Source organism: Manis pentadactyla, chromosome 11 (assembly GCF_030020395.1).
Source record: "Manis pentadactyla isolate mManPen7 chromosome 11, mManPen7.hap1, whole genome shotgun sequence".
NCBI lineage: Eukaryota > Metazoa > Chordata > Mammalia > Pholidota > Manidae > Manis > Manis pentadactyla.
The window spans coordinates 113,214,786-113,239,041 of record NC_080029.1 but is presented as its reverse complement, the minus strand read 5'-3'; the positions used below and the strand labels follow the sequence as shown (position 1 = coordinate 113,239,041).

At 48.4% G+C, this 24,256-nt stretch overlaps 1 protein-coding gene across 1 annotated transcript in view; it reads right to left on the bottom strand.

The window, feature by feature from the left end:
- The window catches only part of ANKDD1A (ankyrin repeat and death domain containing 1A), a 35,722-nt gene that overhangs the window by 7,817 nt on the left and 3,649 nt on the right, over positions 1-24,256 (bottom strand). The window contains 14 exon segments of the mRNA XM_057489055.1: positions 1,123-1,174; positions 1,176-1,310; positions 3,587-3,682; positions 7,910-8,088; positions 8,091-8,109; positions 10,182-10,276; positions 10,833-10,935; positions 14,309-14,388; positions 14,391-14,406; positions 14,999-15,057; positions 15,060-15,102; positions 18,979-19,074; positions 21,980-22,104; positions 22,777-22,884. Coding sequence (XP_057345038.1) covers positions 1,123-1,174; positions 1,176-1,310; positions 3,587-3,682; positions 7,910-8,088; positions 8,091-8,109; positions 10,182-10,276; positions 10,833-10,935; positions 14,309-14,388; positions 14,391-14,406; positions 14,999-15,057; positions 15,060-15,102; positions 18,979-19,074; positions 21,980-22,104; positions 22,777-22,884 — 1,206 coding nt within the window.

The window sequence follows — 24,256 nt, the reverse complement described above, 5'->3', positions numbered from 1 at the left end:
TAATTTGAGAAAATCACTATCTATGTACACTTTTTCTAGCCAAGGATATAGAATGTCAGTCCACTTACCCAAGTTGTCTTTTTATAGCTCAACTAATTTTTATTGTTGTATTCTCACTAGTATTTTTTAGAAACACACTATTGTAAATGGGAAACCTTTAAAAAAATACCTCTCTATATTTGCCCATTTATTGAAGAACACATAGGAAAACCATGGTTGTCTTGCCAATGGGTCTCAGCCCTGGGCAAATTCACTATGGATTCCATGTGACCAAAGAAATGACAGTAGAACGTTCTTGGGGTGAAAGGGTTATATTCAACTTTGTTTCCATGGTAGCAGGTCAGTCACTAGAATCCCGTCCACTAAGATCAAGTCTGCACACAGCAAGCCAGTCTCTGCCTTTGGGCCTCTCTGCCCGCAGAGCTGTCCCAGTCTTTGTCCTCAGCACTGCCACACCAGCCTCTGCAGCCTTGCAGCTGTGCTACTGTACCGCCCAGAGCATTGGGCAGAGCTCTTTATATAGAGTCAATAACAACGTATCACCCACATGTGTGTAGTGAGCTAGCTGACCAGGGCCAGGTGAAAATCCTGGCCATGGAAACCTTCATTTTAACCACAATGGTATTATATCATACATTTAGCCATTTCTCTGAATAATTTTATTCTAGGAGTTTCTCGTTGATTCTTCTGGACTTCCTATGTAGATAATTATAGCATCTGAAGTTAATAAATCTCTCTCTTCCTTTCCAATATTTATACTCCTTACTTCTATTTCTGTTTCATGTCTTAATACCAGGGCCAAAATTTCCAGATATTAAATAGTGGTGCCAGCTGCTCCTCCCCTTTTTACAGGGAGTGTCTTTAGTCTGGCGTGTGAACAGTGGGTGCCAGCTTAGACTGGTTCTTGAGGAATGTGAAGTTCACAGTGAATGGGCAGGGAGGGGCGGAGGGCACAGCCTGTGCAAAGGCTTGGAGGAGCAGAAGAGCAGGCTGGTGCTGGGAATGGCGTGTGGCTTGGCATGGCTAGACTGTGGGCTGCAAAGGCTTTTTCCCCAGGGGCACAGAAAACTGAACACACAGTGTCCTCACCCCTCTGCCCCCTGATGGCTCTGATTTAGGGACAGGCATGGACATGGGCCTCGGTGAATTCCCAGCAATACACGAGCTTCTTCCAACTCACGGGACTGCAGGTACCTGGAGGCCAGTCGCCACAGCACAGAGTGGAGCTGCTGCATTTCCTGTTGATGGTCCTGCTTAAAGGTCAAGCTCTTCTGGAAGGTGTCACTGGGGTCCTTACGTGAGGGGTGGTCCTGTGGGGCAGACCCCAGAAGTGCAGCAGCCGACTACGGAAAATCCCTGCCGGGCTTCCCCCTGTGAGCCTGGACCAGGAACTGTCGTCATGGGCCTGGGGCTTAGTATCCACCAGTCTGGGCTCAGACTCTGCCTTGCTTTGACCTCTGGAACCTGAGCTGCACTCTATTACTCCTTTTCTCACTTTCCAGTTCCTCAAGCCCATTGCCACAGTCAACAGACCACCTACATGCCACCTCTTCCAGGAAGCCTTCCCAGTTCCTCTCTTTTCTCTGTGTTCTTATAGTACAAGTATCAGTAGAATGACAGTAGCTGTGGCTAAAATCAGGCAAGCCTAGAATCAGGCACTAACTCGATTGACTGAATCCCAACAAGTAGGGAAGGGCAGAGTTACAGAATTCTTTCTGTGCAAAGCAGGTGTGTGGATAAAGTGAAAATTCCTATGGCCAGGTTCTCCCCTGGCCCTGGTCAGCTAGCTCACTGCACACATGTGGGCAATATGTTGTTATTAACTCTATATAAAGAGCTCCACCCAGTGCTCTGGGCGACACAGTGGCATGGCTGCAGGAGAGCAGAGGCTGGAGTGGTGGCAGCACCGAGGACAGAGACTGAAACGGCTGCAGGGGTGGAGAGGCCCAGAGGCAGAGACCGGCTTGCTGCATGCAGACTTGCTCTGAGGGGATGGGATTCTAGTGATTGACCTGCCACCATGGGAATAAAGTTGGGTATAAACCCTTTCACCCCAAGAACGTTCCATTGTCATTCCCCAGTCTCACTGAATCCATAGTGAACTTGCCTGGGGCTGAAACCCATTGGCAAGACAAAGTGGTGGTAAAATGAGAGGTTAAAAAGGAATTCTGTAATAGCGTAAGTTAAACTCACAGAAGCCCCTCTAAGGAATGTAGATACAAAGTTCTGATTGTTAAAAAGCTCAGGTGCATCCTGGCATCTGCAGTTCTGAATCTTACATCCTGGTCAATAGTATCTGGCCAGGCACCCGTGAGGTGATGGCCTGGGAGCTTGGCTCTCACCTGGGGTGGAAAAACCGTCTCCTTAGAGCAACGTCTGAGCTGCTACCTGGGAGTTTTAAAAAATGGATACTTGGTCCCTAAGTCAGAGATTCTGATTGAATTGGCCTGTGGGTAATGAGGGGAAATTGTTACTAACTGCACCACTGCCTTAATGTTGAGAACTTTTAAAGCCTGAGGTGGCTTAGAATCAAGCACAGAGACGAATCAGTTTGTGAAACTCTTGGTATTAGAATTTTCAGGTTACATTTAGGAATAATCTATTTTATATAAAGGGGTCACGTTTCTCAGAATCTAGCAGGTCAGCGGAAGAGAATATCTTATGATCTTATTGAAATTTACTATTGGAATGGTGGCTTATTTAAGAGGTGTAAGACTAGTTTGCCAAGTTTGTAAACCATATTGGAATGCTTAAGATATTTGAGATTCACTTTATTTATGGGCTTAATTTATTGGATTTACTAGGATAATTTAAGAATTTAGGAGGCATTTGAAGTACTTAAAAAGAAAATCTATTGAATGTATTCATTCAATTTTAAATGTTTCAGGTAGTTTCATTAATGACATTTAAACATGGGACAAAACATTAACCAAAAGGCTTCCTTGAAAGTGTTTAAATTTACTAGTTTTATAAAAGTGATAAGATTAATAAATGAATTTAAAAGTTTAAGGAAAATTAGGTTTTAAAATGTGTAATAAATTTAGTATTAATTTTTCAAACTGAAGTAAATACAAAAATTATTTTCTATGTATAAAGACAATCCTCAAAGATACCAAAAACCTCCCCACAACACTTCCATTTGCTGACAGCTAAGAGCAGCCAATGCATGGCCTGTACCTGCAACTTTTCCAATTCCACAGCAGACATCACTAATCAATCCCAGCACATGGGCCCAGAAAGTTGCTTGAATACAACACCCCAAGCAGCAATTCCAATCACCTGAAGATGGCCGTGAGCTGGAACCAACTCGCCATGTCTTCATTCGCACAGGCATTCATCCATCAGCCAGGAGCTGAAGCAGTGTCCTGCAGCATCGCCACACTGGCGTGGACCTCAGTCAGCCTTGTTTCACTGTGGTTTGGAAGCTCACTCATCTCCAGATGCTCAGAGACACCCTGGTGTTTGTAAGGTAAGGTAGGGATTATCACCCCCTTGGAAACTGAGGGGCTCCTGAATTGTCAGGTCTGGGGTTCAAAGCTGCTCACTCCCTTTCCAAAATGGAAAAACCAAGCACAAGGTCACGTACCTTCTCCCATTTGTAGAAACGATCAGCTTTTATGATCACGTCCACCAGGCTGATGTGGCTGCTGCGGGCGGCCGCCGCCAGGACGTTTTCTCCTTGCTGCATTTACAAAGCAAGAAGGGAAGCCAGAGTTTCTACAGGAGGGGTACAGGCTGGCCTTAGCACTGAATAGAAACCCTCCTGCCCAAAGAAAGCCATTTCCAGCAGTCTATACTGGAGAGCAGCAAGGTTTTCTTGGTGTGACGAGGGATGTGGAAGTCACAGGTTGAGTAAGACAATAATAATGACTCCAACAACCACTTCTTGTGTTTCTAAAGAATTTACCACATCTTAGAGTTCCTGAAACAGCCTGCACAACTCTTCACCACCACCTGTGAATAGGTGTTATCAGCTCATTTCTCGGATGAACCCAGAGCCCGGAGAAGGGGCTTGCGCTCATTGTGTCCCTTTGCCCGCCTCTGTCAGGCTCCCAGGCCCGTTGCTCCAGGCCTCCTGCACAGTGCTCACCTCAAGCACCCGCAGGGGCCTGCGGGGTGAGGGTGAGACAGGAATGGGAAGCTCCTGTTCATACCCCACCAGCTGCCCTGGCGCCCAGCTCAAAGCAGGGAGCCCGTCACAGGTCCAACCGCAGAGCCTGTTCCCTGTCCCCGGCTCTTCCCCACACCAGCCCAAGGGCTGGGCTACATGTGCAAATGCCCTTTGGCCTCTGGAGCCTGGGCCTTCCTTGGCCTTATCAAGTCTTCAGTTCTTCTCAAGCCTCCAGCCTCCTGAGGACGCAGCCACTCCAGGGGCAAGATGAGCCAGGAAGGACCCCCAACCCTTTCTCACACACAGTGGGTTGTGGGGTGATGATGGGCTGTTCCTCCATTCCCTCTCCCCACTCCCCACCAGGTGGCTCAATGGTACATAATGCTGCAATAAACATAGGGGTGCACATATCTTTTTTAATTAATGATTTTTTTCTTTGGGTAGATTCCCAGATGTAATTGCTGGGTCATATGGTATTTCTATTTTTAGTTTTTTGAGAAACCTCCATACTGCTTGCCATAGCTGCCGCACCAATTTGCAATCCCACTGGCAGTGCAGGAGGGCTCCCTTTTCTCCACATCCTTTGCCAACACTTGTTATTTGTTGTCTTGTTGACACTAGCCATTCTGACTGTGTGAGGTGACATCTCATTGTGGTTTTGATTTGCATTTCCCTGTTGATTAGTGATGTTGAGCATCTTTTGATGTGTCGGCCATGTATATGTCTTCTTTGGAGAAACATCTATTCAGGTCCCTTTTTAATAGAATTATTTGTTTTTTGTTGTTGTTGAGTGGCACGAGTTGTTTATACATTTTGTATATTAGGCCCTTAACACTTGTTTCTGCGGAATACTTCTTTACTTTCTTTCACTACAAGATGCTCCAGACTTATCCTATGTACTTCCTGCCCCAATCTTAGAATCAGCCATTTCTCCAAGGAGCTTTGGTACCTTACTTTGGAGAATGTACATCTTACTCTTTTCACATAACTATGTATTGAAGATTCTTTCATATAAATATATTTTTTGAAACTCCCTCATTTTCTTTGCATATATTCTTTTTATTATATATCCACTGATATACACTCTTGTGAAGGTTTCACAAGAATAACAATGTGGTTACTACATTCACCCTTATTATTGAGTCCCCCCCATACCCCATTGCAGTTACTGTCCATTAGAGTAGTAAGATGCCACAGAGTCGCTATTTGTCTTCTCTGTGTTACACTGTCTTCCCTGTGATCCACACACACACCATGTGCACCAGTCATATTACCCCTCAATCCCCTTCTCCCTCCCTCCCAACCCACCCTCCCCCAACTGATAGTCCCATCTTGGAGTCTGTGAGTCTGATGCTATTTTGTTCCTTCAGTTTTGCTTCATCGTTATACTCCACAAATGAAGGAAACATTTGGTATTTGTCTTTTTCTGCCTGACTTATTTCACCGAGCATAATACCCTCTGGCTTCATCCATGTTGTTGCAAATGGTAGGATTTGTGTCTTTCTTATAGCTGAATAATATTCCATTGTGTATATGTACGACATCTTCTTTATCCATTCATCTACTGATGGACACTTAGGTTGCTTCCATATCTTGGCTATTGTAAATAGTGCTGCAATAAACATATGGGTACATATGTCTTTTTGAGTCTGAGAAGTTGTTTTCTTTTGGTAAATTCCTAGGAGTGGAATTTCTGGGTCAAATGGTATTTCTATTTTTAGTTTTTTGAGGAACCTCCATATTGCTTTCCACAATGGTTGAATTAGTTTACATTCCCACCAGCAGTGTAGGAGGGTTCCCCTTTCTCCACATCCTCGCCAGCATTTGTTATTGTTTGTCTTTTGGATGTTGGCCATCCTAACTGTGGGTTTAATTTGCATTTCTCTGATGATTAGCGATGTGGAGCATCTTTTCATGTGCCTGTTGTCCATCTGAATTTCTTCATTGGAGAACTGTCTGTTCAGATCCTCTGCCCATTTTTTAATTGAATTACTTGCTTTATTTTTGTTGAGGTGCATGAGTTCTTTGTATATTTTGGATGTCAACCCCTTATTAGATCTGTCATTTATGAATATATTCTCCCATACTCTAGGATGCCTTTTTGTTCAACTGATGGTGTTCTTTGCTGTACAGAAGCTTTTTAGTTTGATATAGTCCCACTTGTTCATTTTTGCTTTTGTTTCCCTTGCCTGAGGAAATGCATTCTGGAAAAAGTTGCTCATGTTTATCCAGGAATATGATCAATAAAAGTGGGGACAGTGGGCATCCTTGTCTTGTTCCTGATCAAAAGAAAAAAGTTTCAGCTTCTCGCTGTTAAGTATGATATTGGCTGTGGGTTTGTCATATATGGCCTTTATTATGTTGAGGTACTTGCCCTCTACACCCATTTTGTTGAGAGTTTTTATCATGAATAGATATTGAATTTTGTCAAATGCCTTTATAGTGTCAATAGAGATGATCATGTGGTTTTTGTCCTTCTTTTTGTTGATGTGGTGGATGATGTTGATGGATTTTCAAATGTTGTACCATCCTTGCATCCCTGGGATGAATCCCACTTGGTCATGGTGTATGATCCTCTTGATGTATTTTTGAATTTGGTTTGCTAATATTTTGTTGAGTATTTTTGCATCTATGTTCATCAGGTATATTGGTCTGTAATTTTCTTTTTTTGTGGTGTCTTTGCCTGGTTTTGGTACTAGAGTGATGCTGGCCTCATAGAATGAGTGATGCTGGCCTCCTCTTCTACTTTTTGGAAAACTTTATGGAAGATGGTTATTAGGTCTTCACAAAATTTTTGATAAAATTCAGCAGTGAAACTATCTGGTTCAGGGATTTTGTTCTTAGGCAGTTTTTTGATTACCAATTCAATTTTGTTGCTGGTAGTTGGTCTATTCAGATTTTTTGTTTCTTCCTAGGTCAGCCTCGAAAGGTATTTTTCTAAAAAGTTGTCCGTTTCTTCTAGGTTATCCAGTTTGTTACCATATAATTTTTCATAGTATTCTCTAATAATTCTTTGTATTTCTGTGGTGTCTGTAGTCATTTTTCCTTTCTCATTTCTGATTCTGTTTATGTGTGTAGACTCTTTTTTTATTGATGTGTGTGGCTAGGGGTTTATCTATTTTGTTTATTTTCTCAAAGAACCAGCTCCTGCTTTCATTAATTCTTTCTATTATTTTATTCTTCTTGATTTTATTTATTCCTACTGTAATCTTTATTATTTCCCTCCTTCTACTGACTTTGGGTGTCATTTTTTCTTCTTTTTCTAGTTTCATTAATTGTGAGTTTAGGCTGTTCATATGAGATTGTTCTTTCCTGAGGTAGGCCTGTATTGCAGTATACTTCCCTCTTAGCAAGGCCTTCACCACATCCCAGATTTTGTGGTGTGGAATTATTGTTGTAATTTGTCTCCATATATTGCTTGATCTCTGCTTTTATTTGGTCATTGATCCATTGATTATTTAGGAGCATGTTGTGAAGCCTCCATGTGCTTGTGGGATTTCTCATTTTCTTCATGTAATTTATTTCTAGTTTCCTACTTTTGTGGTCTGAGAAACTGGTTGGTACAATTTCAATCTTTTTGAATTTACTGAGGCTCTTTTTGTTGCCTAAAATATGATCTGTTCTTGAAAATGTTCCATGTGCACTAGACAAAAATGTGTATCCTGCTGCTTTTGAGTGGAGTGTTCTGTAGATGTCCGTTAGGTAAACTCCCTCATTCATTTTTACAGCTGCCTAACACTCCATTTCATAGCACTCCATTTAAATTAAGATACATTTAATTTATTAAATTGTCTATTTAAATGTGGATTCCAATCTTTTGCTGTTACAAACAATAGTGCAAAAATTTGTACATATGTCATCCCATACATGTAGAGGTACATATGCAGGCCCCACACTTACATGATCAGCCACGTTGATGCGGCCTCCTGTGTGGATGAGGGCCCAGGCCATGTACTGGGAGCCACCAAGGGCTGAATGTGGAGGCAGCTCTGCTTTCTCTAAAGGGAAACAGGCATCAATGCAATGTCCTGAAGACCCCTCACAGTGAGGTTTGCAAAGCACTTTGAGATTCATCATTCCACGAGGGTTTACATCTCCCCCAGGACTATCCTGTCCATTAAACCCTGAGGCTGGAGAAATCAATGACTTGCACAGGCCTGGTAACCAGCAAAAGGAGCTCACTGTGGTCTTAGCATTTTTGTTCCCTCCTGTCACAAATTCTGGAATGTAGGCCAAAGCCTGCACAATTCCTCAGCTGGAAAAGACACACGCAGTATAGACTCCGAGGAGATAATTTTCAGAGAGGGAGATAATGAGATCTGTCAGTACAGGCAAACCCCACCTGGCATGTACTGCCCAGTGGGATTTAGTCTCAGTGTGCCTGGGCAAGGCCAGAGTGAGGGCTTCCCCCCACATGGACCTTCTCAGTGTTCTCCCCAGTCAGAGCCCACCCCCGGCCCCACAACAAGCTCACACGAGCTACCTCGCCACTCACCCAGGCAGGCCCCGTCCGGGGACCAACTGCCCCTGACCGCCTGAGACTGAAGGTCCCCTAGGACTCAGGACTTACAGTTTTAAGACCAGGACAGTTCTGGGCACACTGGGACAAGATGGTCACCCTCCCAAAGTCCCGTCTGAGCCAAGTGCACAGGGTGAGTGGACGCCAGTCGGCCTCCCAGTGGGGAAGGCAGTCATTTGGTCCACCCCCTCCTCAGAGACCCTGCTGCATGGAACTTCGAGGGGTAGGAGTGTGGAAACGGAAAGTGGCCCCTTCCAGAATCCTCAAGCCAAGGTGAGCACACAAGGCCCAGTGCAGTGGGGGGAGCTGGGGGGGTCCCATGGGGGCGTCCCACCTCATCAGCTATCTCCCCAGTCTCCACTCCCGTGCTGTTACTGATGGGAGATAGCCATGATTCTTTGCCTCTTTGCCCCCTCCCAGTACCTGCACTGGGCACAGGGAGGGGCCTGCAGACCAAAGGGGATGGAGGCGGGTGCCCAGGGGCAGCTACTTTCTCTCTCCTGTCCTTGGTGTCCCCCCACACCCCTGGGTAGCTCTGGGTAGTTGCCGCACCTTCTAGGAGAGTTCTGCAAATTGTTCTTGGCTTAGAAAACATTGTTCACACTTATGGGAGTTTAACATTGATATTATTAGTAAATTTGCATTTGCCCTTTTACTATTTATTTTCTACACATCTCCTGTCTTTTTTGTTCTGTTTTTCCTTGACTGTCTTCTTTCGTATTAAATACTCTGGAGCATACCATTTTAATTCCTCTGTTTTTTTTTTAAACAACTTTGGCTACTATTTATGTATGTTTTATTATTAATATTTTTGCTTTGTTATTGAAATTTAGAGCACATATAGAATCCCAGATCCTGTAGCCATTGAACCAGCCAAGAAAGATTATTTATCATTGATTTTAAAAAGCAAACAAAAACAGAAACACTAACACCCCACCTAAAGAAAGGCCCTGACCCCCATTTCCAGGGCATAGAGGCGAATTTCTAACACCTGACTTGAGCACAATGGCGAGGAGAGAATAGGCCTGCCCCAGGGCCACACCCAGACTCCTGCTCTGAGGGCTGGGGCGGCCCCTGCACAGGCCGGGCAAACCTTCCAGGCCACGAGCTCTGAAGTCACAAATAGGCTTTTCAGACTCAGCTTTGCTTCTTACCAGCTGGTGACCTGGGAAAGTCACTGAACCTCTCTAAGCTTCAGTTTCCTCTTCCATAAAATGGGGGAAATTTTTCTGAAGTAATAAAGGGGCTTGTGAACAATCAAGTGTCCAATAAGAAGCTGACACTAACGGGTGTCCAGCTCCTGTTGTGAGAGGTATTTAATCCTCACAGTGATGTAAATTTCAGTGTATAGAATCCCCATTTTTTAGTTGGGAAATGAGGCTCAGAGAAGTTAAGTAACTTGCCCAAGGTCACAGAGATCAGCCATGGAGAAGCCAAGACCAGACCCAGGGCCTGCTGCTTCCTAGCTCTGGAGTCGCTGAGGCTGCTACAGTTGACAGGGTCACGGTCCAGCAGCTGAGGCAGACTTCGTTCGTGGGGAGGCCTGGCTACCTGGGCGAGGGCGTTCCCGTAGCTCTGGGCCCCCAGGAGGAGCTGCCCGCAGTCGGCGTGGGTCCCGTCAGCAGCTGCACGCAGCGCGGTCGGACCTCCTGAAGCACTCGGGGCCGCGTGTGAGCCGGAGGCCGAGGCCTGACCCTGAGGAGAGCGGACACCCCTGCCTCAGGCGGCAGGGCTCTGCGGGCGCCCCACGGCCCTACGACTGAGGACGGAGCCCCTGGCCGTCTGTGGCTCCCTGAGCCCCGCACCTGAGCCTCTCACTCTGAAGGGCATGGGGGGCCTTCCCTCCCTCCTCCACACCGCCGCTCCTGCTCTCCCTGCCCTCCCAGCGCCTCACCCCTGCTGCCTGTCTACGCCCTCGTACTCCGGGAAGCCACCTCTGAGCACCCTGGCCGCTGTGACCTCTCCCTTCTCTGAGCGCACACCAGGTGCAGGACCTCTTGCTGACCCCTCGTGCCTAGTGACCCACTCAGCCAGGCGTTTCTTGCTGCTGCTCATCTTTTCCTGGTGGGCTGTTAGTCCAGAAAGGTGTTGTCAGCTTCAGGGTTCCCACCAGGGGAGAATCAGGAGCAGCCCGGGCTGTGGGGTCCTCAAAAGCAAGGAGTAAGTGACTGTCACACATCTCTGCATCCTCCAGGCAGGCACTCACCGCGCTCCGCTCCTCCCGGTCCAGCCTGATGGCCACGAGTCGCTGCAGCACAGCCAGGTGGCCCCGGCCTGCAGCCAGGCAAAGGGCTGTGTTCCCCGCCTGGGAGGAGAGGGCTCCTGAGGGGCCAGGAGAATCACAGACCCTCGCAGGCCCAGGGAGCAGCCCCTCACTTTATAGAAATGGAAGCTGAGGTCCAGAGACGGGAAGTGACATGTCTAGGGTCACAGAGCAAGCCTGCGACAAGCTGAGGCTCTGAACGCTGGGCCAATGCTACCCTGTCCTTGGGCCAAAAACTGTAACTAGGGGCACTTTCAAGGGCCAAGTCCTGGTCTCTCTCCTCTTACACTTCAAGGCAGACACATAACTTAAAAAAAAAAAATCCCGTACTTTCCATATTCCTGTCTAAAGCCAGTGCTCCTTGGGCACCCCAGATCCATCCCCATCTTCGGCTCAAGGCCGAGGCCCAGCGGCTGCTCTGTGCTCGGGCTGTGCCCAGCCACGCGGCCCAGGTACTCGCCTCCTTCACCTTTGCTCAAGATGTCAGCTCCTCACTGAATAGTGTGGCCCGCCCGGAACACATTAGTTCAAACCACAACTCCGCCCCCGTCCTCCTGATCATTACCCTGCTCGACTTGACTTTTCCTTTTTCCCCATGGCACTGACCACCTAACGTATTCTATAATTTGCATGTATACTATGCTTATTGTTTATTTCTGACTCTTTTTGTTAGAACATGGCACCACAAGGGCAGGGAGTTTTATTTCTCCACTGTTTCCCCAAGTGCCTAGAACAGGGCCTGGGGCACATGGCAGACACTCAATAGCTATTTGTTCAATGAGTAAATAATGTGAAGGAAAGCTTGCCATGCATCTGCTGGATTCGGAGAGCCAGAAGACTGGCAGTTGCCTCACATCTGAGAAGTCTAAAGGCAACAGCGCAGAGCCCAGAGAGGAGCTCCACCAGAGAGGCGGGCAGGGCAGAGGGCACACTGTTCTTTGTACTAGAAGTGGCTCCTGCTGTGGGCAGCCTGCTGAGGGTTGTCTCGGAAGGGATCCCTCTGCAGAGGGTGAAGGGGCCCCAGCATAGAGGACAAGGGCTGGGAGGGGCCAGCAGAGGAGAGTTACGTCTCTAACAAGGAACCGCAGACGGAGTGCCAGAGCAAGATGCCAGGAGGAATACAGCAAAGCATCCAGAAGGGGAGGTCCAGCTTGAGCCACTCATCACGCCCAGAAAGCCCCCGCAACACTGATGTGCCAGTCACGGGGGCTCCTAGCTCAGGCTCCTCCTTCCGCCCTGGCCTGTCTCAGTACCTTGCTGAGGAAGGAGTCAAGACATTGACATTCAGGCGCAGATCTTTAAAGCGCCCACCGAGGATGTGAACGTACACCAAACTCAACGCAGTACTTAAAATAGCTAAACGCACACTTAACCCATCGTAAATATACACACACATTCAACAGCTATAACAATCTTATGGGAATCAAATATGAAACAGTTAAATTTCTTTTATGATTATTAAATAAATGTTCATTATTTATTAATGAATAAATGTTAAGTTCAAAAATCCACTCAACAGCTCTATTCTGCTCCTCTCCACGGGCTCACTTAGAGCTGTGTATCTGGCTTCATGCTGCAAGCAAGGATCAGGCAATGGGAATGTGGCCACAGTGTGAAGTCTCTGTTCAAAGAGACATGAAGAAAGCAGGTGAACCTTGGGGAGCTGACACATGCCCTCTGTTAGCAGGGCTGTGGAGACAGGGCAGGACTTTATTCTTCCTTCTGGGTTATAAATATCCATGTTCTGCTCTTTAAAGCTGCAGGTGGCATGGACTGCCCAACAGGGCACTTGCATTCTGCCTGAGCAGGGCAGGCGGCTCAGAGGCAGGAGAGCTAGGCCGGAGGCGGCCTTGGCCTTGGGCCCAGAGCCCTCTCCCCTCCGCCTGTGAGGATGCCCGGACTCTTCACCTCTACGAGGCCTTGTCAGCATCTCCTTCGTGTTCCCAGGGCAATGAATCACCCTCTCTGGGCTCTCAAAGCCTCCCTGCTGTTACAACGCCTATGGCATGCCCTGTATTGTCGCTGGCTTTGACAGGTCTGTCCCCCTTATCAGGCTGTGGGATCCCAGCAGGAGTCAGATCTTCAGAGGTCCGGAGCCTTGGAAAGCTCACTATGCCTCCTCCCTAGATGACAACACTCCTCATCTGAAAATACAGAACTTAGAGGGTCATGCAATATTAAGAGCTTCTTTCTAGAACTTCTGATTGTAAGATTCTTTCAGTTCATCAAAGCTGGACTTTTCTTGCTTTCTAGTTTTGGTGCTCCTGTCCTCCCAAGATACTGAGCACAATCATTTTCTGCCTCCTGGGTAACTGTGTCCTTGCCTGTCCTTTACTCCACTAGTCCCAGAGTCTGGCCCAGAGAAACCTGCTCAGCCCATGTTTTGGAATGACGGAAATCAGCCTGATCTCATTCTCAGGACCTGACTCAGCACCTTCATCCTGAAAGACTGAGTGTGGACAGGCAGATTCAGTGCATAAGCCAAAGCCTCAGTGTCCCCACGGGGAGGCTGAGGAGAGGGAGGCACACAGGGCTAGGATGCTGGTTCCAAGCCCGGCTTGACCTTTGTCTTGCTGTGTGACCTTGGCTAAAACATCCCCCCTCTGCGCCTCAGTTTCCACATCTATAAAATCAGAAGGTTGAAGTGGCCATGGATGCAGACCCTTCCCGTTGTAAGATCCTGTGGTGCGTCGGTTGGTGAGCACTCTGTCCCTGGCTCATATACAGAACTCTTGTCTTGGCCAAACACATTCATCAGGCTAATAGTGGAGCATGTCCCTTGGTTGGAAGCATTGTTCAGAATTTGCTGCAACGTATTTGGCTAATCCATTGATCTAAATCATTTGCAGGCCAGTCCCCGCAGTGCCCATCCACCAACCCCTTCTCAGATTGGTGGAATGCTGCTCGTTAGCTCTCCACCCTGAACGAACTGCTCCCTTCTCAGGGCCCTCCTCCTCTCTTTGCCATAATCAGAGATGATTGCTAAATCACAAAATGAGCAAATAACCAGCAGGTGTGGGGCTATCATCCCCCCAGCTCTTCCTCTCACCCCTCAAAACAGATCCCCAGTGGAATCATTGTCCTGCTCAAACCCACTCCAGGCAGCACTACCAACCAAGAGATCTGCCACCCAGGCTCCCACAGGGGGCACAGCTCTTCACAAGGACTGTGGCACTGAGTTCCTTGAGTAAGAAACTGTGTCTTGGGCCTCCCTGTGCTCCCAGCCGCAGTCCAGGGCTGGCCCACGGCGTGTGCTCGCAGAATGCCGGCTGGGTGACATCAGACATACTCTGACCTTGGGGCCACCTGCCTCTCCGGTGTGCCACTCCAGACGCAGGCAGGGGTGAGCTGCCAGCAACCGTTCTGGTTGGGAACCTTGAGTGTGGCCCTCCCCTGGGACCCATGGTCACAGTACCTTGTCTCTGACACTGTGGTCGCAGCCAGAGCCTACACGGAAGTCCAGAGCATCCAGCCGCCCATGCCTGGCAGCATGGCAAATGCTGTCCTTCCCAGCTAGCCAGACAGGACAAGACGGTGACCGTCCACACTCTGCCCACCTGGCCAACCATGGTGAGTCTGCAGTGGCCTCTCCTGCCCACTTTCCCCTCTCCTAACCCTACACACCCTGCCTGGAGAGCCCAGACCCAACTTCCCAACAAGATCCTACTGGATGGGGGCCTCCCCCCACTGAAATTTTTCTGTGGCCCCCTCCTGCACACTAAGTAAAGGCTAGAGGTGGAGATCTCCATGAGGGGACCCCCACAACCCTTCTGGCCGTCACTCCCAATATTCCAATCCATATAAACTCACACAACAAGGGTCCTTCTCCACCTCTAAAGTTCTAATGATGTTCTCTCCTCCATTCGAATGACCCCTCTGCTTTCCAATCTTACCAAAAATATCTGGCTCATTCACCAAATGCCACCTCTTCCAGGAAGCAGAAAGTAGTGGCTCCCATCTCTAACCCATCTAGTCCTTATCAGAACCTCTCCCAGCAGCAGGGTCCAGCCTGCAGTACCCCTAGCTCTAAGGATGCCCTCAAGAAATAGGCAGGAGTGGCCCCAGGCCCAGAGGTAAGGACAAACAGCCTTGAAGCCGCCCTCACCTTGTCCGTGTGGTCCAGGACTACGTCCTCCAGGTCCTCCATTATGAACGCCAGCGCCAGCAATGGCCTCTTTGGGCTGCACAGTGCAGTAAGGTCAGGCTGTCCTGGCGACAAGCCCAGGGTGGTCCCTGCATTCTTTGAAGGGAGGCCCTTTTCACACTGGCTATCTCCCAGACAGGGAGTGTTGGTGACCCAGAATACGGCTTTCCCATGGAAGCAATACTGTATGTAAATGGGGACGGGCCACTGGGATGCCTGCAGGTGCCCACTCAGCCTAACGGGCTGGTGGGATTCAGGATGCCGCAGTTCAAATCCCAGCTCCAGCATTTATCAGCTCTGTAGTCTTGGGAAAGTTACTGTACCTCTCTGAGACTCCATATTCTTATAGGTCAAATCAGACTAATCATCAATGGGTGGCTAAGAGGATTGGATGGCATCACATACAGGAAAAGTATTTTATAAACTGAAAAATGATTGAGGATGTTTAACACTAACAGTCCCTGGGATATCCCCACAGACCACTGTTACAAAGGTTCTAGCATCTGCTGCAAGTGAGGAAAGAGGTGACTAGGTGTCTGGTGTCTGTCACCAAGAGGTGACCTCCTAACCTTCCAGAGAGGACTGAGAGCCAACATAGTCAGCAGGGCCTAGGAGGTGTTAAAAAAGAGACAACATGTCCACGATGGAGTCACTTACGTTAAGGCCGCATCACCAAACCCAGATTTACCTAACTGCAGTTTCAGCCTCTTCCAGGAATGTAATCTTATCAGTTGGAATGTTCCTGGTCAACACTAGTGAGGATACCCACCTGATAGACACCCCCATCCCTCGCCTGTCCCCCAAAGGAAGTCAACTTTGCCTGAAACATTCCACTCATTGTTGAAGGACTTCCTTGTCCTGCCTCCTTCTGCCTATAAGGCTTTCATTTTGCACAGCTCCCTTCTATTTTTCAGGGGGATGTTGCCTGACTAATGAGTCGTTAAATAAAGCCAATTAGACCTTTAAATTTACTCAGTTGAATTTTGTTTTTTAACAGAGGGAAGTGGCCTGGGTGGGAGGAGGCTTAGGCAGGAAGATCTCAGCCCATCAAAGCAATATTTAAGAGAGGGGGATTTGCATATCCTATGTTTGTAGCCCAGAGTTTCAACCCAGGCCTTGCACTACAGGTAGATTGTTTGGAGCACTGGTTTTCTGTTTGAAAAGATTGCAACCACCAATGGGTCTAAAAAACCAATAAAACTTTCTACATCCTGACATTAGTTTGGGTTATACGTGTTAAAAAGAAAGGCACAGGCCCCACATGGTGTCACTTCTGCTGGGCCAAGTCACCAAACCAGGGCTTAGTACCTGACCTGATTGTAGTTTCAACCTCCCCGGAGAAATGTAGTCAGACAGGAATTTTCTGGTCAGCATTGATAAGATAGTGTCACCTATGCCCTGTACATCCCCAAAGGAGGACGAGGTCACCTACCTAAGGAGACCCTTATCCTTGCTTCCTCTTCCATACACAGACAGCCTCCGAATTTGAATAGCAAGATCTTTGAGGACACTAACTATATGTGTCCATGCCACACTGCTTTATGTATTGATAAATATAACCTCTTTTCTGCATGTTTCCCCTGCTGTAGAAAAAATATTTAAGACATCTCCAAACAAAGGGGCTGTGGAGCAGTTACAAAACTCCTCCCTGCTTATTTCACTGATCACAATCCTCCCTCAAATAAGACAGTGAATGAACTCTGTCTTTCTTAAACATAGTAGTTGTGGTGATTTCAGTAGACACACACAAGTAGCCTTCGTCAAATCTCATCAAGTATAAACTTCAGATCTTGTATGTCATTTATATTTCTTGTATTTCATTTCTTTCTTGTATGTAAAAAAGTTGAACTCATTACTGTTTTACATGCTAAAGTGTTTAGAGGGAAGTACACTGATGTTTATAATTTATTTTGGAATGCATGCCAAATTTATAAAGAATTCTATAAGAATTAAACTGCCCAATTAAAAAGCTATTTGGACACCAAAGAAGTTATATGGATGGCAAATAAGTACATGAGAAGATATCTTGACATCATTAGTCATTGCTGAAATGCAAATTAAAACCAGAGACTTTCTAACAATAGTATATGGAAAGGGAAAAATACTAACATTCCAGTGGAGAAACCTGGCCAGCACCAGCTTAACCAAGTGACCAAGTGTGAAATTGTGATAATAATAAGTACATATTTGGTCTTGTTCTTGTTCCAAGCACAGAGCTTCTAAAACCCTTGGAATTTCTTAAGTGTTTTAAGCAGTAAAGAGGCCAACTGTTAAGTTAATTTGTTGGCTCAGAAGCTTGGAGTAACCTAAGGATGGGGGCTGGTTGCCTGGGGAACCAACTTTGGTTAGATAGTTGGAACTTTCAGTCCCACCCCCTTACCTACAAGGATGGGATTGGGGGCCGGAGGTTGAATCAATCACCATTGAAGATTTACTCTATCATGTCTTTTGTAATGAAGACCCCATAAGACCCCAAAAGGGTGGGGTTCAGAGAGCTTCCAGATCGGTGCTGGGCCCAGACTCCACAGGGGCAGAAGCTCCAGCAGCCAGGACCTTACCTCCTGGATCTCTTTGTTTGCCTGTTGATTTGTATCCTTTAGTAGCCTTTGTAATAAACCGGTAATCTAGTAAGGAAACTGGTTTTCTTGAGTTCCGAAAGCCATTTTAGCAAATTAATTTAAACAAAGGAGGGGGCTGTGGGAACCTCTCATTTATAGCCAGTCTCTGAGAAGCGCAGGTCAACACCCTGGACCTGCAGTTGGCATCTGAAGTTGTTACAGTAGGTGGATAGCCAGACGGGAGCAGGGAGGGGGTTCGGGATTTTGGCCAGTGTTCACATTCGGTTAGATGCTTGTTTTTATTTTAAACATTGTGTGTAAACTGTACTTGCAGGGTGTGGGGAAGGAGAGTACACGTAACAGACCTGCCAAAATTTACTGGATCCAGCATGGAGAAGCTGAGCCAGGCCTCACCTCAGAATAAGTTATACACTCATTAGCATACTAAAATCATACCCCTTGGCACCCTGACAGTTCCCAGGAAGACCAGCCAAGGACAAAAAGAGGGCGTTACCCTATAAATCCCAGAAAACCCTCCCTATTCCGTGGAAAAACCGCTTAACCTGATGAATATTCCACCCCCTGCTTAAAACTCCAGCCATAAGACCACCCATTGACCCCCACGGTGCCACTCGCCTCGGGAGCACACCCGCACTCCCTCCTTGAGTGTGCACTTTGCTTTATTACGCCGCTCTTCACTTGTACCTGCTCCACCTGCTCATGAGCTCTTGCTCGATCAAAGTCAAGAGCGCTTCCTTGGGTGAGGTTTCACCTAACGCCCAGGGAGATCTCCCCACACTGGATTTCCTGACAACAAAATGGGGGCAATCTTGTGGTACATTTTTTTCCCATCCATGTCCCTGGGTCTCTGAATTCTCTCTAAAGACCCAGGTTGAGAACCCCTGGCCCAGAAATGTTTGCATTTTCACCAGGACCACCAACCGCTGAAAAGGTGAGATACCAGGGCAGAGATTCCAGGTGCTCTGACCCGCTGAGGCTGTTCTCCCTCAAACCACAGCGCACCCCAATGAGGGTGAGGGACTGCCAGTTCCCTACTGTGCACTGACAAGCCCTTCACATGCAGCACGAGCGTCTCCCTCATTTTTGAGGTGGGTACTAGCACCCCATTTACAAATGGGGAAATTCAGGCTCACACTATAAAGTCACAAGGTCCCAGAGTTTGGTAAATGGTGTTTTGTTCCTTCCACCCCAGGAAATAGCATCTCAGCTTCTCAGGGCTGAGCTCAGCTGGGTTTCGGGGAGTGTTCTCAGAGGACCAGGGCAAGCCGGGCAGAGGCACATAGGGGGTTTGGGGAGGAGAGGGTGGCAGAGGTGGGACAGACCTATGCACCCAGGGGCAGGGGCTTCTAGCTGAGGCCTTACCTTGTTCTCACAGTGGGTCTTGGCCCCAGAGTTGACCAGGATCTGGAGGATATGCAAGTGGCCAAACCAGGCCGACAGAAGTCCATTCATCCCAAACTGGGGGAGAGGACACAGGGTGGAGGGGAGGAGAATGTGAGGAGGTGTGACTGTGCCACCTGGGTCCATATGGGCACTGCACCTTACCATACAACCATAGGAACCATCGGTGCCTCCCAGGCCAGGGAGCTCTGAGCTTTAGGAATTTAAAGACCAGGGCCCTTTTTAAGACAGAGGCTGACATATTATTGCGAAATAAAATTTAAAAATAAAATAGCTGCTATCTATTCTCACCATCATTTCATAAAGACCATTTTAATAAAAAAAAAAAAAGAACTTGGAATTAATTTCAGAATATACTCTTTCCAAATACTGCTTTATGGTTCTTATTTTCTGCTTTGCTCTGACTAGTGAAGACCTCATCCGGGACTGCATTTGAGAGCCAACTGCATCAACAGCCAGCCACCCTCTTGGAGATGGGTTTTCACCGTCTCTCCTAGGGTGTGGTGGAAGCAGGCAGGGGCTGAGCAGAACGGAGGCCTGGAGGATCATCACCTTTGTCCTAGAGGCTATGCTGTCCTCCCTCAGTTTGGGGCACCTCCAAAATGCATCTATAAGCCAGGTGTTCATAGACCAGAACATATTTTCTCACAAAATCAGGGGCATGTGTGGCTCTAGGTCCTCCGTGAGGCCAAAGGCTTGTCCTACATAGAGGGAGCCCACAGTGTGGCCAGATAATCACCCCATGAGCATAAGAAGCAGGCCTGCAGTGGGCAACACTCCCAAGTCCAGCTGGGAGCAGAAATGCAGACACTCCTCACAAAGAGTGTAGGAGTCAGTGTCCCCCTGAAATGCACCCACCCTTAGCTGCTCCAAGCTGCCTGGAGCCCAGGGCAGGAGCCAGAAGACAGGGTTAGCCAGATCCGAGTCCTCAATCAGGCACAAGTCACAGTCTGGACTTCTTAGGGGACGGTGTCCCACCCCAGCACCTGTCCCCAGGGAACACCTTGGTTATAGCTGCCTCCCCACTAGCTCCACGAACAGCCTTTGTGAGGGATGCCAGAAAAAGGGGTCCTAGTGGCTGGCACCAGAGTTCCTCTAAGGAATGAAACTCTTTTTGTAAAAGCTTTGACGAATGGTTGGGGTGAAGGATGAAACCCAGAGGAAACTGGTCAGCAGGCACCTGAGCATCCAAAGAGAGTGTCCTGGCTCTGCCTTCTAACCCGGGCAGGCATTCGGGGACACAGAGGGGGTTGGTGCAGACAGACACAGCACTGGGGGTTGGGGGAGGCAGCAGAGACTGAACCCAAGGAACTTTAAAGAAAAGGAACACCAAAGACAGGATGTAAGTATTTTACACTGTTTCACATGTGACGTGAGTCCCCTCCATGTTGTACTTTGGAAAGCTTGTCCCCCACCAAAAGCCTGGTATGAATGGGTCTCTATGGCAACTGGGGAGAAGGACTGAGACCCATGGTAGGGGTGATGCCAGGGTAGACACAAAGGATTATTTGCAAGCTCTCAAAAGGGCAGCAAAAGCTGAGCAGAAGCTGGACCAGTGACCACAAGAAGTTAATTCCTTCCTCCTGAAATCTTGGGGAAGGTACTGGACCCACCGCAGCACCTCAGTTGGGGACCAGAGCTGGTCTCAGCCAGAGCCAAAAAAGCCAAAAGCCCCAGCACTGACGCAGAGCTCAGCCTCTGCTAGAGTGTCAGTAACTGTGGGCTGGCTGGATGAGGGAGGGAATGAATGAGCACAGGGCAGAGTCCAGAGCAGGAGCCCACAGCAGCGTGGAATGAAAAGGGCTAAGGTTCCGGGTTGAGGGAGGGGAGCCATGCAAGCCCAGCCTCCTGCCAGTGGGAATCCCAGTGATACTTCAGAGTCTTAGTTCCAAGAACTGTCTAGGACAGAGCAGAGCCCTATGGCACATGCCTAGAGACCTGGTCCCAACAAGCTCTCCCACCCTAGGGTCTTCCTCGGTCTCCTGTTACTAAAGTAGGGATGCCCACCAGCCTTCTTATTTTTCAGAATGTATTAACATTTTGCTATTTGCACGGGAAGCAGAGAAGCCTTATAAAAGCATGTTTCTTACTATTTTCCATCATACCGTCTTTTCTCACTTGGTTCAAGGAAGAAACAACAGAGCAGGGTGGTGATAGTGGGGGTCTCTGTGGGCAAAGGACTGATGCAAGAGGGTCCAGTGTTTTAGTGGGGAACTCAGATGAAGGATCCCAGCCATTCTCCTTCCAGAGTCATCTCTAAATGAGATGGGGCAGAGGACTGGGGGGTAGGTATGGATGCCCATCTCCAGCCCCAGCATCAAACCCCCCCTGTGGTAAGGCCTGGGAGCAAGGAGAAGCCAAGACGAAGAAAAGTATTTCCATGAAAGCTAAGTCTCTGTACAGAAGTTTGTAATTTAAAAAAATTTTTCATTTAGAGTTTTAAATGTGTCCCTACCAAATTGTCAGATTCAGCCCTTTCCCCAAACATGAACAGATAATTTTGTAGACCCTGTTATTCTTCTGGGCTTCCTCTCAGCAATGTTCTGCCTGCCAATCTGTTAAGTAAGACTGTTAGTCTAACTTCAAGTTGTTAGTTAAAGTGTTAGCCAGGGCAGAGCTCTGTGGCGTATCATGAGAGACCTACCTCCTGATAATTTTATTAATAAAGCCTTTATCTGATCACCCAATTATCTGTTCTCCAGCCCATGTCATTCACATGATATCACGGACTAAAAAGGCTGTCTGAGAACTGAAAGTCCCTTGGAAATGAAGGGATCATTACGGCTGTGCAAGGGAAAGACGGGATCAGTGCGGGGCCACTGGCCCCTGAAGACTCTGACTCCCTGGCCACCCTGCACCCGTGTGCCTATCTGCGCAACCTCGGCAATGACAGTTGGCTCACAGACCTAGAGAGCTCCGATGCCCCTCCCCCACCCGAAGACAGACAGACAGACATGCACACACAGACGCGCCTCCATGAGGCGTCCTGTACCACATCCTGGTCGTCCACAGCGGCCCCATGCTCCAGGAGCAGCCGCGCAGCTTGCTCATGTCCTGTGCCTGCAGCCCAGTGCAGGGCCACCCTGCCTACCTGCCAACAGGGAGAAGAAACCTGTGAGACACTAGCTGGCTTCCCGTCGGTCACCTTCCAACCGGGACAGCTGGTCTGCCGGGTGAAACGGTTTGGCTGCCTCTGGTGACCAAGTAGGTCACCTCTGTACTTGGATCCCGTGCTCCTCCCTGACACAACAGGTGAAAAGACCATAGTGAAACACAGTGGTTCGATCCATCTGTCTCCCACCTGAAACGCTTCACAGCTTCCCACTGTTCTAAACTGAATTAAATTGCTGCCTCATGCATGCTCTGCCTCTCTTGGTCCAACCCCTGGACTTCTGCTGATCACAGGCACCAATCCACCTTTGTCTCTCCAGGATTCTGCCCCTGTCTGCCTGTCTGTCAGCCTCTGCCTTCCTGATCTTTGACTCCTGCCCTCCAGATTCTAACCTCTGTACCTTGGTGTGTCTTTCAGATGGTCACAGGGGTTAAGAGCTCTGAATTGTCCAAGCCGTCCTTGGACTCCTGACAGTGGCTTTGGGGGAGGCTTCTGAGACCTTGAGACAATGTGGACAATCTGAACCTACCTGCAAGTTAACACATGCAAATGCGCCTGCCTCTGGGTTCCATGAACTGTCCCCCCCTTGTGAAGGCATCACCGTGGCACTATTCCCATCCAGGTGCCCCCATCGGGAGACCCTTTACAAATGCGGTTTCTGGCCCTGACATTGACTTTCCTCCCAATCAGCTCCTTCGTCCTCCCAATGCTGTTCTGTGGGGTGGCCTCGTGGGGCTGCCTCTCCAGAGGAAGCACTGGGGGAGTGTCTTGCCAATGGGTTTCAGCCCCGGGCAAGGTATCGCTATGGATTCAATGTGACCAAAGAAATTGACAGTAAAATGTTCTTGGGGTGAAAGGGTTATACCCAACTTTATTTCCAGGTGGCAGGTCAGTCACTGGAATCCCATTCACTCAGAGCAAGTCTGCATTCAGCAAGCTGGTCTCTGCCTTTGGGCCCCTCTGCCTGCACAGCTGTCCCACACAGCCATCCTCTGGGCTTCTCTGCACAGTCGTCCTGCACAGCCCTCCTCCAGGCATCTGTCCTCAGTGCTGCCACCACTCTAACCTCTGTTCTCCTGCAGCCTTGCAGCCCTGTCACCATGTCATGCCCAGAGTACTGGGCGGAGCTCTTTATATAGAGTCAAATTGACCACAGGTGTCAACCAGGGCCAGGAGAGAATCCTGGCCACAGGAACTCTCATTTTATCCACACTCCACCCCTCCAGGATTCTCTCCTCTCAATCTATGTGCCCTTAGTCCTCTGCAATGGTCCCTGTGCAAGGAAGCTCAAACATTGTTCTCCAGCTTCTCCAGCAAAAAGTCTTGCAGACACACAGGCTGGACTCGTGGCTCTGTCTCTGACCTCTGCGTCTTTGGTCTTAATGGCTGGAACTGCTGCTCGGGTTTCAGTTGTTGCCATAGCTCCAGTAAGGTCCTACTGGCTTCCCATCTAATTTCCTTCCATCTACTCCTGCCTGTATCAAATCAACCCACATCTGGGTCCTTGTAACCATCACGGGGCCTCTCAAATTCCTCCTGCAGGTCTTATTTCTTTACGGGTTCTCATTGCTTCAGCCACTGTACGTGTCACCTCGCATTTTGTAATCACTGCCTCAAGGCGGGCTGCACTGTCAGGGAAGACAGCTTTCCCATCTCTGATCCAGAAAAAACAATTCCATCCACCCCTAAGTCCCACAGCCACTGGCTCAGCCTGAGTACAGGGGCTGACCATAGAGTGCTCCACGACCTGGGGAGGGGGCTGCTCCTCTCCTTGGGGAACTTTCAGCTGCTGGGTCTTTATTTTCTTTACAACCACTGGGTGTGCTTTCAATACAGGAAGGTCCAGTGCCTCCAGCACCACCCCTTCATCCTTCCTCAGCTCCTCCATTTCTGGGGCTGATGGCACCTTTCTCTCCCCTCCCCCAAGTGCCTCCTCTGCTACAGTGCTCACAACAGTGCTCAGTCTTCAGAAGGTCTCTTACCTTCAGCTCAATGCTTCACAGCTGATGTTCTCATGTCACCTCTGCCTGTGCTTCCTCAGGAGTTCGTCTTTTTCCTTGATGGCCTCTTCCTCCTTCAGAACACCTGGCACTGCCGTCTCATCTCCAATGGCACCTTGCTGCCGGC